This window comes from Sphaerodactylus townsendi, linkage group LG01 (assembly GCF_021028975.2).
Source record: "Sphaerodactylus townsendi isolate TG3544 linkage group LG01, MPM_Stown_v2.3, whole genome shotgun sequence".
NCBI lineage: Eukaryota > Metazoa > Chordata > Lepidosauria > Squamata > Sphaerodactylidae > Sphaerodactylus > Sphaerodactylus townsendi.
The window spans coordinates 95,811,444-95,828,263 of NC_059425.1; the positions used below are offsets into that span (position 1 = coordinate 95,811,444).

At 43.5% G+C, this 16,820-nt stretch overlaps 1 protein-coding gene across 3 annotated transcripts in view; it reads right to left on the reverse strand.

The window, feature by feature from the left end:
• Positions 1 to 16,820, reverse strand: part of SYNJ2 (synaptojanin 2) — a 67,458-nt gene that overhangs the window by 23,627 nt on the left and 27,011 nt on the right. For all 3 annotated transcript variants that reach the window (XM_048488130.1, XM_048488122.1, XM_048488141.1), the window contains exons 5-12: positions 10,960 to 11,043; positions 10,233 to 10,294; positions 8,942 to 9,038; positions 7,805 to 7,977; positions 6,849 to 6,930; positions 6,529 to 6,678; positions 6,279 to 6,444; positions 3,034 to 3,225 (exon numbers count right to left, since the gene is read on the reverse strand). In XM_048488130.1, coding sequence (XP_048344087.1) covers positions 3,034 to 3,225; positions 6,279 to 6,444; positions 6,529 to 6,678; positions 6,849 to 6,930; positions 7,805 to 7,977; positions 8,942 to 9,038; positions 10,233 to 10,294; positions 10,960 to 11,043 — 1,006 coding nt within the window. The remainder of the gene's footprint in view (positions 1 to 3,033; positions 3,226 to 6,278; positions 6,445 to 6,528; positions 6,679 to 6,848; positions 6,931 to 7,804; positions 7,978 to 8,941; positions 9,039 to 10,232; positions 10,295 to 10,959; positions 11,044 to 16,820) is intronic.

The window sequence follows — 16,820 nt, forward strand, 5'->3', positions numbered from 1 at the left end:
AAACATTTTTAGTGTTTTTTGGCCTGCAGGGGGCGCATTGTTTGGGCTAGCAGCACCAAACTTTCAGGGATTGTTTGGGGGTCTCTCCTGATGATACTACCCATGGTTGGTGAGGTTTGGTTCAGGGGGTCCAAAGTTATGGACCCTCAAATGTGTAGCCCCCATCTTCTATTAGCTCCCACAGGAAACAATGGGGGATGGGCACCAAACTGAACCAAACTTCACCAAACCTGGCAGGTATCATCAGGAGAGTCTCTTACTGATACCACCCAGGCTTTGTGAAGTTTGGCCCTGGGGGTCCAAAGCTATGGACTCCCAAAGAGGGTGCCCCATTCCCCATTGTTTCCAATGGGAACTAATAGGAGATGGGGCTACTCCTTTGAGGGTCCATAACTTTGGACACCCTGAACCAAACTTCACCAAACCTGGGTGGTATCATTAGGAGAGTCTCCTAAAGATATCCTAAATTTTTTGGTGCTGATAGCTTAACAATTGCACCTCTGACAGCAGACACCCCCCAAATTTCCCAGATTCTCCTTTTAAATCCACCCCCTTCGGCATGGATTCAAAGGGAGAATCTGAGGTCCTCAGTTTAGAAGAACAGTTGGGATTTATATCCTCCCTTTCTCTCCTGTAGGAGACTCAAAGGAGCTTACAATCTCCTTGACCTTCCCCCCTCACAACAAACACCCTGTGAGGTGGGTGGGGCTGAGAGAGCTCCGAAAAGCTGTGACTAGCCCAAGGTCACCCTGCTGGCGTGTGTGGGAGTGCACAGGCTAATCTGAATTCCCCAGATAAGCCTCCACAGCTCAAGCAGCAGAGCTGGGAATCAAACCCAGTTTGTCCAGATTAGAATGCACCTGCTCTTAACCACTACACCACATTGAAAGTGATGCTGTTTCAGGGTGGGTGATAATCCACCCCAAAACAGCATCGCTTTCAATGTTGTTTAACTGGGGACTCAGATTCTCCCTTTAAGGTGGATTTAAAAGGAGAATTTGGCTCTCTAGTTTAAACACCATTGAAAGTGATGCTGTTTGGGGGGAGGGATGGGACGCAAAACTCAGATTTTGCACCAGACTCCATTTTCCCTCTATGCCTCTGCCCAGAGGGGAGGGCAGAAGGAACTGCCAGCTGCCGGCTGGGAGCCCACCTGATGGGGGGCAGGGGAGGGCAGGGCGGGGGAGTCTGCTGTCTCCGGCCTTGGAGAGTTGCTTTTATAAGCGCCAGACCGGGGGGTGGGGCTTGGGGAGGCGTGGCCATGCCCTAGGGGTGGGTGGGGGTTTGCCCCCCCCGACCCCCCATAAAACATCTATACCTATGTCCCTGGCTGCCACCTCTGCATCAAGGCAGAGCCATGTTCCCCCCACCCCCACTGGGGTGGAAATGCTGTTTGTCTGCCTTGCTCAATGAGTGAGGCTTTTGGGAAACAGTGTTTCCCTGCTGGTGCCATGTAAACAGCACTGGGTTGGAGGCGCTGCTTTTCGGCGCCTCCATTTCCCCCCACACTTACCTTCTCTCCTTGCGGAGCTCCGCAGGGATGGGGAGGCATGCCCACACTGCCCTTCAACCACGCTGCCCTACTTCCCTATCCCTGTGGACCTCCGCAAGGAGAAAAAGTAAATGTGGGGAACGTAAGTGTGGGGAAACAAAACAGAGGTGGCTGTGGGGCCGCTCGCACCTCAGCATGCGAATGGCCCCGGCATCATACATATTGGTGAGAAGTCACCTTTGGAATCCGCCTTTGTCTTGCATCCCTCCTCACACTATCTCCTTCCCACATCCTAGCAACTCTTACATGCTCCTTTTTCCCTGCCTTCTTCTCTCCTTCATACCCACCTAGCAGTCTATTTTTTATCTGCCTCAACCATCTTATTTATTTATTTCATTTACAACTTGCATGGAGGCCCAGTGCAGCTTACACCATTCTCTTCTCCATTTTATCCTCACAACAGTCTTGTGAGGTAAGTTAGGCCCACCTCCCCCATGGCTGTCTGGCTAATTACCTTTGTGTCTTATGGAATCCTAAGCAAAGATGTGTGTATTCTTTAGCCAGGTTTAATGTAATCCCTTCCATCCTCTTAACCGGTAGGTACAATAAAACAGAGAAAAATAAAAGCATCTGCCCTTGTGGTATGGGCATGGAAACTTTAAAACATACTCTCTTTTACTGGCTCAGATACATACAAATCAGAATGAAATTTACTTAGTATATATTTGCCAAATGTGAGGATTAACGAATTCCTTAAAGATCCTTTTTTCACTGAATCTCACTGACACTGTTTGCTGTGAGACAGTTGCTAACTTTCTTCTTGAAATTGTAGTCATTAATTTTATACTATTTGTACTTTGAGTTAATGCATTTCACTATGAGACTGTTGCTAATAATTTGTTTGTAATTGTAGCTTTGTCCATTTTTTTGTACCTTCAATTGGGCCAATGGGCTCTTTTACTCTGATTGCACTTTTTATTATTTTGTATAATGCCAATAAAGGCTTTCATTTCATTTTGAGGTAGGTTAGGCTGAGAATGTGTAACTGGCCCAAGGTTACCCAGTGAGTTTTCACAATAGAATGGAGATTCAAGGTCCCAGTCGAAAAACTCTAACCACTATGCTGTACTATTTGGGAAGGAGGGCTACTGCCAGGCCTAGCCCCAAAGAGTCCTCCCTCAAAGACAAAAGCAACTCTTGAAAGAGCCCTGCCTTTTACTGTCAGAAATGAGGAGAAAATAATCCTAGAATGTTGCTCAAACTGTTGTGGTTGCCTAGCAACAGCCACTGAAGACATCTGTTTATTAAAGCTACAGGTGCTTCTTCTGTCGTTTTGGGTTTTTGTTGTTGCTTTTATATTTCAGATTTATTGTTGCTTTTAGATTTCAGATTTTTTTGCAAACCTGAGGCTTTTCTCATATTTATAGAAAGATCCATCTTGTCCATTTACCACTCCACTCTCTGGATTTAAGCATCTTCTAATGGGGTTACACTTACAACGATGATGATATAAAAAGTGCATACGCAGTGCTTTTACTTACCCTGAAATTCTGAAACACCAGAGAGCTTAGGGGAATCCAGTAACCAATCTGTTAATTCACTTGTGCCAAGGATATTGCTCTTAAATTGTTTGCCTCCGTTTACATTCCATGTCCCCATAGCAACACGAATTCTCTTGAAGTTTGTGAATTCAAACTGACGCTCTGACATAGCTTTCAAAATGCAGGGTGTCACTGAAGGAGAAAAGGGAAAAGGGGGGAGGGGATTTCTACAATGAAATAAAAGAGCCAACTTAAATCATTGGTGTAGACCCTGAATTATCATAATGTCCTTTAAATCCTTTCTCCTATGTCTAAAAAAGGAACAAATAATTCAGACTATACTGCAGCCCACAAAGAAATATCTCCCCTTTCAATTCATAAGCAGGCATGTATGAAAAGTGGTTTGCAGCATTTGAAAAAACATGACACATGTGAGAATGCCACCCTAGTTCATTTTGCTGAGAATACAGTTTTGTTTTGTTGCATACAATTAAACAGCAGGAACTTTGAAATATTACTGTCCTATGAAATCACAGCCTATATCAGGGGTCCCCAAACTACGGCCCGGGGGCCAAATGTGGCCCCCTGAAGGCATTTATCCAGCCCGCCAGGCATGGCGGCGATGGCTCCATTCATGTGCAGTGGGGGCTCAAGGGAGAGGAAGAACCGGCCCCAACAGCTGTTGATTGCAATTACATGATGGCACCCCCAAATCTCCATGAATTTTCTGACCCAGAGTTGGAAACCTTACACATGGCAACTCCTGCTCCGCCCTTCCCTCTCGGCTACTCCATGTGTTGCTCTCAGGCTTTCTGTTCCGCCTCACTCCCATTGGCATCAGCCAGGCTGGTGAATCGCTCGCTGGCTGCTAGGGAGGAAGAACCCAGGAAGATACCTAATCCTGGGTTAGATGGAATGCTTCATTGGGAAAGTTCTGCTTTTTTTTACAGGGGAAGGTATTCCACAGCCTCCCCAACAATATTTGGAGCCCACCCTGTACTTGACATACTTTGGTCACTGCTCTAAAAATAGACCATGACAGAAAGGCTGAAAGGTGAAATCAAACATTTTACAATCATTTGTGCATAGGAATTTGTTCATAGTTTTTTTTAGTCCGGCCCTCCAACAGTCTGAGGGACAGTGAACTCGCCCCCTGTTTAAAAAGTTTGGGGACCCCTGGCCTATATCATACAAACCCATACAGATGATCCCACTGTCTGAATCAGTGTTGTGGAAGGTATTCCTACTGGGAGGAATCCTGATATGATTTTCTGAAATGGGGAGAAGAGGACAGTCCAATGTTTCCTAGCATGATCAATTGGAATTAGCCTCGAATTTAGCCATACACCTAAAATTGACTAGCAATTGTAGATGCTAAGGAGTGGTTGTCATGGTGAGCCCCTACTGCAGGCAGCCCTGAACAGCTGCCCATGATTCCGCCCCAAATTCCAAGGGTAATCAGAGATGCAGAGAACACACCAGTGCCAGTAAATGTAGTACCCTGTACTCATTCCCTTCCACCTACCCAGATAAAATGTGTGATACATATCACTCTGGCAGCTTTCCTGCTTGTGCTCCATCTCACTGAGTCACTTGTCAGTGAAATGTGAATGAAAATTTCAGAATACCAACGTGATGTTGCACATTCTTTTTGTTAAACTTGCAGTGCCATCCCAAGCAGAGTTACACCCTTCTAAGCCCACTGATGTCTAGGGAAAGGAGACAGTGATGAAGGCCTTCTACTTTCAGTGGCAGCCATATCTTCTCCATATTGTCCAGTTCTACCCAAGAGCTTCAGAACCAGGAAGTCAGCACAGGTAGGCAAGATAGTGCTGTAACTCTATTAACATTAACATGACAGACAGGCACAAAATGAGTGATAAGATACTTACTAAGCCTATAAAATTACAGGTCAGTTAGGCACAAGGTGTTTGGAATGTGGTGGAGGTGAATGTCTGCTGCAGCAAGATTTCTTGTATGGACATATTTCCTCTAGCCATGCTTTCACTTTCCACTCTTTCCACAGAAAGCAAATCCACTTATAGCACAATTTTTATTTTGCATCGTTGCCAGAGTATGACAGATTTGCCAGTGGGCACAGCTTTGCTTTGGACTTCTTTCCTCTGCCAGCAGCCAGCTGGCATAGTCTCATCCCCACACTCCCTCAGGCTGCTTTGCAGGTTTCCATTTCACCTTCCTCCCTGTTGCCAACTATTCCCACTTCTTGTCCTTCTGTATCATTTCCATTGCCCTTGGCCTCCCCATTCCTGCATATGTTTAGATCTTTAGATTAAAAAATTAAATAACCATATTGATAGATCAATAAATCAATACTAATACTAAAAAATGAAAAAAAATAAGACCAGTTGATCAGTTCAAATACCCGATTTGCTCCAACATTTGATCAACAAATTGGGTGTTTGCCGTCTCCAGCCCTGTAGTTTTATATACAAGCCATCAGTGATTCCAGACCACATTGGGAAAAGTCTGTCGGTCTTGATGCTTGGGTTACAGAACATTGGGAGACATACGATCATGAACCTGGGGAACTTAGCAAATGGCCGTTCATGTTGTCCTTTTGCAGTTTTGCAGTTTGAACACTACTATTACTCCCCACCCCCTTGCCGCAATAAAGGACAATCAGTGTTTGGGCAAACTGTACAGATGTCATATTCAAACCTTTTCTTTAATAGTTCATCTTTTTATGTTGGTATATTAACCTATCAATAGATTGATATATCAGTTTATTGATGTCGATATATCTATTGATAGATTGATATAGCAATCTATTGATAAGATTAAAGATAAAAATTGAAGATTATATTCAAAATTAAAGCCCACATGCATGATAGAGGACTCATGAAACATTGCCCCCCTGAATGCAAGCAAAATGCCAGCTGATAGGTAATGCCTGTTGCACTGCAAACAGGGTGGTGGTTAATGAAACTGAACATGCCCTGAAACAAAGACTCCCTGGCCAATTCTCTTTGAAGTCGTGAGAATCTCACCATGCGTCATCAGCCACAGATGACAGTGGGGTGGGGTGTAAGCACTGTGGCATCTGTAAAGCTCAAGAATTTTTCCCTATGAAGGCTAAGTGTATGACTGAACAGACAAATTTCTGACATTCTGTACAAACACTGAAATACATTTAGACTGTGTGTGCCCCTAAAATATTTTCAACTGTTCTGCAAAGAGATCCTTCAGAGGCTATCAGCATGCAGACATATCTGCATTTTGCTTACCCAACAATGCACTGTTATCCATGAGCATCCTCTCTTTATCTGCACTCTCATCATTGTAAAAATCACCCACAAGCAGTAAGTTGATGGCTTCCTGTTTTACACCATCAAAAAAATTTGATTGAATAGTCCGTGACACTGAACGAGCACCATCCTTCAGTTTCCCCACCTGCATAACACAAAGATCAACACTATAAGTTTCACAGGGAGTAACAACTTCCAGAAAACAAGTGGCTCTCCCATTCTTCTTTACCTTAGCTTTTCCTTCCAAGGCACGGCTGCCCGTAAAAACCCTGCTGAGGTTGTGTCCAATGACGGTCCACATTGCCTTATAAGATTCTGCAAAACGTTCTACTATAGGTTTGGAATTTAATCCTAAACTCTCGAGCTGAATGAGTAGAACCTGGATTAGAGCAAGAAAGAAAAAGGAGGGGAAAATGCTTATTGCTAGCTCTTAATTTAGGCATTATGATAGAAGTAATATCATCAGAAGAAACCTTTGGTAGTTTTTGAGGATATCTACAATGTGTGCTGTGTCAAACAGGTGTTCACAACGTCAAATGGATCACTAACCTCAAGTGCTATGAAGGACTGGACAACATTTGTTCGATCTAGGCAATCCAGACAATTTGTTCGCAATGTACCCACCTGCAGACTTCATAAAGCAAATCAAAGAAATAAAAACACTAAGTATCAGAAACCATGTCACACATGAAGTGATTTTTCCCTCCTGTCTGCCCAGAGGTATTTTTAACTAAATAAAAGAGGAAGAGGTGTAAGTATGTAAGTAGAGCCTGGATAAATAAATATGTAAGTAGAGTCCGGACTGTCTATTAGTTTCCTCCGTCCCAATCCAGTAAGGTAAACAGACACAGAGATGAAGCCTTCAGCATGTACCAATGTTTATGTGCATCTGCCCCGCAATGAATTGGCTGTGTGTAATGGAGTGTGTATTCTCATTCAGAACCACCAGGCGTTATACGATTAGCTGCCTACACTTGGATCAGCCATTGTCTGTAATTCTTTTTAATATGAAACATGGTTTATGAAATTTACTCTATCATTCTCCTAACAAATCTACTCAGACTTTTACTCACTCAGCTGCCTTTTGTAAACTATTTCTCAAACTCAGTAACCCAGTTGTTAGCCAATTCTGTGCACATTTGCTTGAGAAAGGGTCCCATAAAAGTAGTGTGACTGGAACATACATAGGATCAGGCTGCAAAAGTGCTACAGCAATTCCTAGAGAACATTATAATCCCACACGCACACAGATTGTCACTATTCTAAAATTTTGGCAAGGAAGACAGAGACTTTCTAGAGACTTACTATGCTGTCTACTCTTATTCATTGTTTTGAGTTAATTATCCAACATGTAAAAGTGAACATTTGTCATCTGAAATATCCTCATACTACTGACTGGTTTGCAAGCAAGCCATCACAACCATGATCCATTGCTGTGGTTAGAACATAAGAAACTTTATGCAGGAAAAAAAACACAAGTATGATAAAAAGATTCTCTCACTCACCGGGGTGTTGCATTCTCTCTGTTTATGAAGATACCCATTTCCTCCCAGTGCAATCTTAGCTGGGGTCCCAGCAAATTCTCCAGCTTCTCCATTTTCCTACCTTTTGCAAACTGGTGGCAATCAAAATTAATCATGGGTGTGTCTGCTGCATGGGAGGATGCCCATAGCAACTTCTGATTATAAAGAAAAGCAGGAAAGAAAAATCCTCTTGCATTATACCTTTCATTTAAATAATTGAAATTAATTGCTAGTGAAAAATGTATAATTAAATCTGTTCATCCTGAAGTCAATTGAAATAGATGCATTCCTTTAATTCCCCCCATCCCTGCTTCCCCCCAAAATTCCACAAATTCAAGGAATAGAAATATTACAGAAGTAACTACAGCCTTACAGAATTTCCTGGCTTTCACCAGTTTGCTAGAACACTATGTAATAAGCATAGACAAGGCTTACATTACAGTCAAGAGTGTAAGTGGAAGAAGGGCATTTCTTAAAGGCGATGAATTGGCATAGATGAATCATGTAAATAAACCTTTAAAGAGGAACAATTTACTACTTGCAGTAAGCTATTGTCAAGCTCATTTCAAAGTTCAACTGGCCAAGTTTCAAAACGAATTCAAGCAAACAGGCAATTCAGGAATGACTATTTAAGGTCTCTATGTAACTAGGTAAGAGGCAAACTTCCCAGCTAAGTTACTGCTATCAGTTCCGTTCCTTTGGTAACTGCCCACGCTTCAGTATCTATTTACAGATGCTAGTTGATGAGGACATCAGATTAAACCACTACTATCTCAACAATAAACACCATTCATCACATTGTACCAATTCTGCAGCAGTTTGGCTAGTTAACACTACAAAGGAATGATAATTTGTCACTTTTTACAGAAATTATGTTTTTAAACAACTTCTGTTGTTTTAATCTATATTTATTGTTAGTAACTGCTGCTTAAGTTTTTAATGGGTTTAAGTTCTGTGTTGTTTTGATTTGCTGTCTTAGAGAACAGCCATATTGTGAGCCGCCTCGAGCCCTTCAGGGGTGAGGCGGCCTATAAATTTAACAAACAAACAAACAAATAAATAAAAGATGGCCAAGTACAGAGGAAGTCAGCAAAAATGACGACTACTCTTTGTTTTTACCTTGAAAGCCCTGTTGAGAACCTCCTCTCCTCCTTTGCTTTGTAAGAGATTAACAATGACTTGCTTGCCATATTGTTCCTTCAGAAGCATCATATGCCTGCAAAATCAGCAACAGGATGCTTTGCTTTAATAAATGTTAGACACAACTCTCTCCCAAAATGCATGAAATAAAGATTGGACGTTGCCTTGTGAAAAAAAACCCAGCTGTTTCTGAAATACCTTTGGTGGTGGTGGAAAGTACCGTCAAGTCACGCCTGACTTGATTTGACCCCCTTATGGGGTTTTCAAGTCAAGAGACTTACAGGAATGGCTTGCTATGACCTTCCTCTGAATAGCAAACCTATTCTTTGGGGGTTTCCCATCTATGTATTCATTTATTAGTTAGATTTCTATACCGCCCCATTCCCAAGGGGCTCCGGGGTGGGTGGGCCACAGGGTGCGTGGGCCACAAACAGATCTACAATCTACATACTAACTAGGGCCAATCCTGCTCAACTTCCAAGATTTGATGAGACTGGGTTAGCCTGGGGGAAACGCCCTTAGAACAGCCAATGCTCCCCTATAATCTAAGTGCCAGTCTTCAGCTACTTCAACATCCCAATAAACAGCTCTTGACTACAGCCTTACAGAATTTCCCTGCTTTCACCAGTTTCTGAGAAGTCGAGTGACTGAAAATTAAGAACAGTATGTAAAAAGCATAAGCAAGGCTTTTTGGTAAGTGTACTAAATCTGCTGGATCGTATCCCATTTTCAAATAACTCCAATTACGCTTTGTTTTTTTGTTTTGTTTGCTGGAAAAATATGATTCATTCCTCAGCTGACACATTTACTGGTTTTGGAAATGCTGCATGAATTTCAATTGTGCAAACAAAACAGATAATTCTGACGCCATCAAGGAAATAAGTTTTAATTTTCTGTGCGGGTGAAATGTTTTAGTGACTCTGGTAGTTGTTATTGTTCTAATGTATTTATTGATGTGAACTGCCCTGAGCCCTTTGGGGGATGGCAGTATATAAATTGAACAAATAAATAAATACTGGACATTACATCATTAGTCATGTGCAACTCAGCTCCTTTCCCTCTTCCTGAAATATTCTGTGATATTTTATGAATTTTCTGCTTATTTCTGGAGACCAATTGCACCTTCTCAGAACTGGTCAGAAAAAAAGGACAAATCCTCGTCACATCAATACCCTGTTATGCTTTCAAAAGAAGGAAGTTCTTCCTCTCACTCTGCCACTTGTTTCTGTTAATTTTGCAGAGTAATCAGCAGCACTGCAATTAAACCTACTTGTCAAAAGCAGGAGCATTCGCTTCCAGTCCTCTTGTAAGTTTCAGATGGTGGGAGCCAACCTAAGTGCACAATTAAAAACATGGAAGTGATGCTTTAACATGGACCACTAGAGATCTCTAGTGATAATAAATAAAATACTCATTTATTATCATTTACAATCACATTGGTGTCCATATGTGTTACTTAGAACAGATTTTATTAATAAACATTGACAAGTGAAAGCATACCAACTAAGTAACCCTAACCCCTCCCCACTCCTACCAAGGGTGGGTGGGCAACAACCAGATGATAGTCCCGCTTCCCCTCTCCCTTCCTTTCCCCTTCCCCCCAGGGCTGGTGGGCCATGACCAGATGACGGGTTCCCTTCCCCTTTCCCCCTCCCTCCCCTCCCCCCCAGGATGGGTTGCCCTTAACCTAATGACAGGCCCTTCCCCTCTCTCTCCTTCCCCCCAGGGTGAGTGGGCAACAACCAAATAAAGGGCCCTTCCCCCCTCCCCTTCCCTCCCCTTTTCCCCAGGGTGAGTGGACCACGACTAGATGGGTTTCAACCAGATGATGCCCCCCTCCCTCATCCCCCCTTCCCCCCAGGGTAGGTGGGCCTCAACCAGATGACAGGCCTGCTTTTCCTCTCCCCTTCCTTACCTTTCCCCACAGGGTGGGTGGACAGGCCAAACAACAACCAAACAACAGATTTCCTCCTCCTTACATGATCGACATTATTTACCTGAAGTCCAGGTTGCTCCCAAAACAATGGAACGGAGCCTCTGATTTGAACAAAGGAAGATACATCATTGTCCAAATAAATTGTCTGCAGAAATAAAAGACATTAAGTATCTTCACATTAGAGCCATATTTGCAAGTTTCACAATCACAAACTTTAGTCGATAGTATTGTCGAAGGCTTTCATGGCTGGATTCAACTGGTTGTTGTGGGTTTTCCGGACTGTGTGGCAGTAGTCTGGTAGATCTTGTTCCTAATGTTTCACCTGCATCTGTGGCTGGCATCTTCAGAGGTGTATCACAGAGAGAAGTCTGTTACACACTGTCTGTGATGCACTGTGACTTCCCTCTGTGACATACCTCGCCACAGATATAGGCGAAACATTAGGAACAAGATCAACCAGACCATGGCCACACAGCCTGTAAAACCCACAAGTCGATAGCTTCGGAAGTCAGATTAGGCATCAGTTTTATTTGATTGTAAATGATCCTCAAATTCACAAGTAGGTAAACAAAACATGGAAGACAAACACCTCTTATAAAATTGAATCTGGTCAATCTTTAGAAATCTGTATGTATAAAATTATGTAGGTTAGGGAGTTTTTCCAGGTGCATCTTTTCAAATTCCTTCAGACTGTGACAAGAGAAGCTTCAACAGCTGAAAATTCCTCTTCTGTAAGACTATTCAACTATGAGATGCTAAGGTCAAAAGGTAAGCTATCCCTTGTGTATGTACATACGCATTCATACACACTTTTATATGTTTAATTACTGGAGATTTAATCAGCTCTTGTGACAAGTAATGGTTAATATCAGTCAAATGGGTTATCTTTATCTACATGCTACATCTATGAAAAATGTTTTTGATCACACAATGAACCTTCAAAAGTATTCTGAAATATAAAGTGAGAGGTTTATCACTGACATTTTAGTAGAGATTAATAACAATGTCCACCTTCTTGAAGTTCCTTTCCCACTTTTTCATTCCCCTAAAGCTTTTTACTTAATTTTGTTAACATATGCAGAAAAACTTGCTTACAGCCGTTTTGCAACCACCACCACTGTGAATATATTTCAAGTGCAAAGATTGCTTGCTTTCCCAACATTTTCTTCTTAAAAGCAAAAGGGGAAAAACCCCCCAAAGCTGTGGTGGTCCATGAAATCCTGGTTTATGTCCACATCTGACACAAGTGGTCACTGTTCACCACAATGAGAATCCACCAAAAAAATAGTATTAGGCAAGTCATCCAAGAACGATTCTTTCGTAATCAAGCTGCCTTGTTCAGCATGCAGGCAAGACATTTGTTGAGTACCAGTCCCAGGAAAAGGATTTTTCTCCTACTTGGTGCATGACAGTATTATTTCTGAGAAAACAGGGAAGTATTTCAAAAGTTTCTGCTAAAGGATTTCATTTCAAAAACAATCCTATGTTGACTGGCATCTCCCTATGCCCTTCAGTGGTCAGTTTTTGTAGCTTAATTTTTTCTCTTTTTGGTAAAGAGGTCAAACTAATGACCAAACAAGTTAAAAGGTTTACTGTTGACTTCAGTTTTTTTTTTCAAGACTTGGAATTGGCTTGTTTTGTTTGCCATTGCAGTGAATGAGTCACTTCAGTTAAGTGGGTCCACCAAAAAGAAAAATATGACTCACAGCAAAGTGAAATGCCAGAAGGCTAACTCAGTAGGAGACAAAGGAATACCATTTAGGCATAAAAGAGATGCCTGGAGATAAAGCTAATTGTTTCTTTCTCTCCTTAAACCTGGGTAAAAATGTCAGAACTAATTTAGTGTAAAAGGGTCAGCAAGCTGTCCCTTGGTTTCCAGAATCCTGGGGTGCCATTTATTCATGAAAGAGCAGAGCCAGCATGACTTTATAAAGCAAGTGGAAACAATTCTTCCACTGAATTATAAGCAGCCAAGTTATTGCTTCAGCTCTGATTACTGAGTAGTCTGCTAAGAAAGTGTGACAGACAAGAGGCTGGCCTGCCCCTAAAGGGAACATCAGTCAATCAGATGAGTCCATAGAAGTGCTGCTCCAACATCCCATTGCCTTCAAGAAGGGGAATGAGATGTTGGAGGGAACACAGGAGAAGAGGGAGTCGAGTTCTACCTCAGGGGAGAGAGGAGTTGATAGTGGAGTCAGAAGTGATTTTATTCCATTTCTGATCTTGTTTTTGGCGGCCCAGTTTACTGGAATCTGACCTAGAGATCTGACAGCATTGGACCTGGAAAACTTCCTTGAAGATATGGGGAAAAATTCAGACCTGCACTAACTCTCCAGCATGTGTGGAGCCCCGCTACTGTGGCCTCCAGTTTTACATTGAGACGTTTCAAAAGGGTTACGGCTGTGGATCGGTGATGTTTGCTTCTGGTGATGAGAAGACTGGTGGAAGGTGCCACTGATCTACTCCATTGCCGAGCTGTGAAGAGTGATGCCATGATCCCACGGTCTCGCTACTCCTGTTGACAACCGCCCAGTCTCCGGAAGTGACAAAGGGGGGAGCTGCCTCCACTGACATCTGGACCTCCATCCATCATCTTGCTTACAGCCGTTCAGTAGCCCCCGAGTCTGTGCCTTTGCGGTGGTGGTGAAGATTCTACGAAGCACAAACCAGACCCCTTGGACTGAAGCGTGTGTGTGTGCATATGGGCTCCAGCGCTGAACTTTGGTCAGAAACTGACTTCTGCATTAGACCTGGCTACGTTTTGCCATTGTTGATCCTCGTGTCAAGATCCTCTCCTGGTGCCCAGCACTCCTGTCTCCCGTTTCACCAAGCTCCCAACCAACATGGATTTCGCTGCCTCCCTCAACTCAGCTCTCTAGGTCCCTCCAGTTGCTGGGAAAAATTCCAATGCCTCCGCCTACCATTTCAGAAACTGCCCCCACTATTGACATTTTTGAAAAGCGCCTGGACTACCCCTGTGTTTCTTTGCTCGCCCAGTTTATGTGTTTGGTTCCCCTGCTTCATTGTTGCATTTAATGATGTCTCTGGATATATGCTGTATGTTTTCCGAAGGCCCCCAGTGCACCCCGCTATTTGCAAGGAACCTATTATGCCCCTCGCACCCATGGACAACTTGGCGTGTCCAGAGTCCCCTCCTCCATATTCTCAGGTCGTGCAATTGTCTGGGCATCCATGCCATGATTCCATGGCATGAAAGCCCAGAAAGAGGGGAATGATAGCGGAGTCAGAAGTGATTTTATTCCATTTCTGATCTTGTTTTTAAATAAAGATGGAACTATGTTTTATTTTTGTATAAGTTAGGTAGGAACAAACTGTATTAGGTAGAAAGTAGGAATTATAGCTATCTTTTGTATATGTGTCTGAATGAAACCTCCTTGGCTCAAGGCAGGAATCCACCCCTGCTCCACCTGGGCATGTCCCTTTCATTTGTAAAACCCTGAATGAACATTGACAAAAGGGTCCCCGGACGAAGTGCCTCCAGCTGCCTTAATCCCACCAGCAGGCAGATAAGGGTGCCATCGTCGTTAAGTTTCGTTTCCTGGCCCAAGCACCCAAAGGACTCTTTTGTGCTTTTCCCGCCAGTGCCTACGTCATTGCCTCACCCTGCCTCTGCCGCGAAATTCAAGAAGGGACTGCCCACTGGACTCTAATTGGTTCCTATGTACTTGTAGATGTATGATTGGTTGTCATGTACTTTGTGAATGAATGGTTGTATGCTGTCCTGTATTCTCCCGGACTCCCAGCAGGAGAAAGTGTATATAAGTTATTGTAAAGCTGCTAGGCAGCGCAGTTGCCGTGGTGTGGAGGTGCTGACATGTAGGTCAGCATCTCAATAAAATCTTTTACTATTTTACTATACTCGCTGTGTTGGGTCCTGTTTCTGTTCCTCTGCGCTGCTGAGAGCTGGCAGATCTGGGGAAATAAAGTTACCCAGGCAGCACGGTAACACAGTGACAGCTCAGGTCTGGCTCTGGAAAAAGAGCAGAGAGAATGAAGGGTAGCTCTGCCTAATAGTGGGGCAGAGTGATTTAGCTCTGTCCCCAGAAGAGAAGAGAGTGCTTGATTGATAGCCCTGTCTCTGGCGATCAGCAGATGTTGTACAACTTAAGAAAACTTTGAATTTATAGAAGAGTTTGGATTTATATCTTGCCTTTCTCTCCTGTAAGGAGTCTCAAAGTGGCTTTCAAACTCCTTCCCTTTTTCCCTTCACAACAGACACCTTGTGAGGCAGGTGAGACTGAGACAGTTCTGAAGTACTGTAACTGGCGCAAGGTCACCCAGCAGGTTTCATATGTAGGAGTGCAGAAACAAATCCAGTTCAGCAGATCAGAGTCTATTGCTCATGTGGAGGAGTGGGGAATCAAAACCGGCTCTCCAGATTAAAGTCCACTGCTCTTAACCACTACTCCACCATCTGACTCAAGGGCAAGGGCAGGCCACTTGAATCCTGTATGTGGGAGAGGATTCAACCTACTGGCTAATCAATAAAAGTTTGTTTGTGCCTGAAAGCATTGTAGAAAAGTCTAATTACTCTCTGAAGTCATAACCAGTTTAAATTTTTGTGCCTGTCAGGTTTCTACTTTATCTACCTGAAGACATGTGATGCTGGTTTGTTCCTTTAAAACCAACCTGTAAATAAATAAACCTTCTTAGCTGTTTATATATTAATCCATCTTCAGTGATCTCAATATTTGCCTTGTACACCACAAAACTTATCTCACAGCAGTGAACCCAAACCCATAAACACGTGTTGAATACCTGGAAACAGAGGGAAGGTTTACAGTTCAAAATGAACCTAGATCCCAAAAATATCAGGTGGCCATGTGCATCTCCTCAGTAGGAAAAAAAAGGCTCGTCACAGAAAGCAAAAGAGATTTTTCTTCTGAGATTTTTTGGTTCCAAGCCAAACAGGTTCTCAACCACTCTAAAGAACAAATACAATCCCTGTGGGCAAGGGAAGTGCAAACATCACTATTAGGTGGGGATTAGGGGGTTGATTAGAAACCCAACTATTGCTTGAACTGTATTCCCTGCTGCCTCCCAGGCTCACATATTAAACATTCTTGTCTGTCAAGTCACTGAGTGACCAGGTATAACCAGAGGCATATGGTGGGGAAATGGTGCCTGGAGGCAGTTGTTCTCCGGGCGCCCCCCCACTACGCTCAGGGGGGCGGGGCTCAGGGGGTGGCCCCATGGTGGAATTCAAATAATTAAACAACTGTTTCCGGTGGTGGGATTCAAATAATTTAACAACTGGTTGTTTACAAGCACCATCTTAACAACCGGTTCTGCTGAAGTGGTGCGAACCAGCTGAATCCCACCCCTGGGTGGCCCCCTCAGCCCCTCCCCCTCCCAGCTCCTGGCTCCCAGCCAGCAGTCCCTTCTGCCCTCCCCTCTGGGGAGAGCAAAAGCAACTGAGGCTCAGTCCTCGTCTCCTTTGCTTTTATAAGCATGGAGACATGGCCATGCCCCAAGCCATGCCCCCGTGCTTGAAAAAGCAAAGGAGCCAAGGACGAAGCCTTAGTTGTTTCTGCTCTTCCCAGAGGGTAGGGCAGATGGGACTGCCGGCTGTCTGCTGAGAGCCGGTGGGAGGAGGCTTGGGGGCGATGTCTTCAGGTTTCCTTGGCCCCACCCTAATCAAGGATAAGAAACCTCACCCCCATCCACCAGTACAGGAGGATGAAATTATCATGGATGTTGCTGACTATAGCATAGATCACTGCCACATCAACAGCCAAATGCAAGCTTCCAGGTTTCTGCCTGATTACTGTGAAGTAATCAAAGTGGCTGGAAGAAGTCCTAGAAGACTGAAAAACTGTAAATGTGGCTTCCAACTACAAAAACATGGATTATCTACCAGAGATCAGTTTCACTGTGACAACAGGAAAGATGCTAGAAATA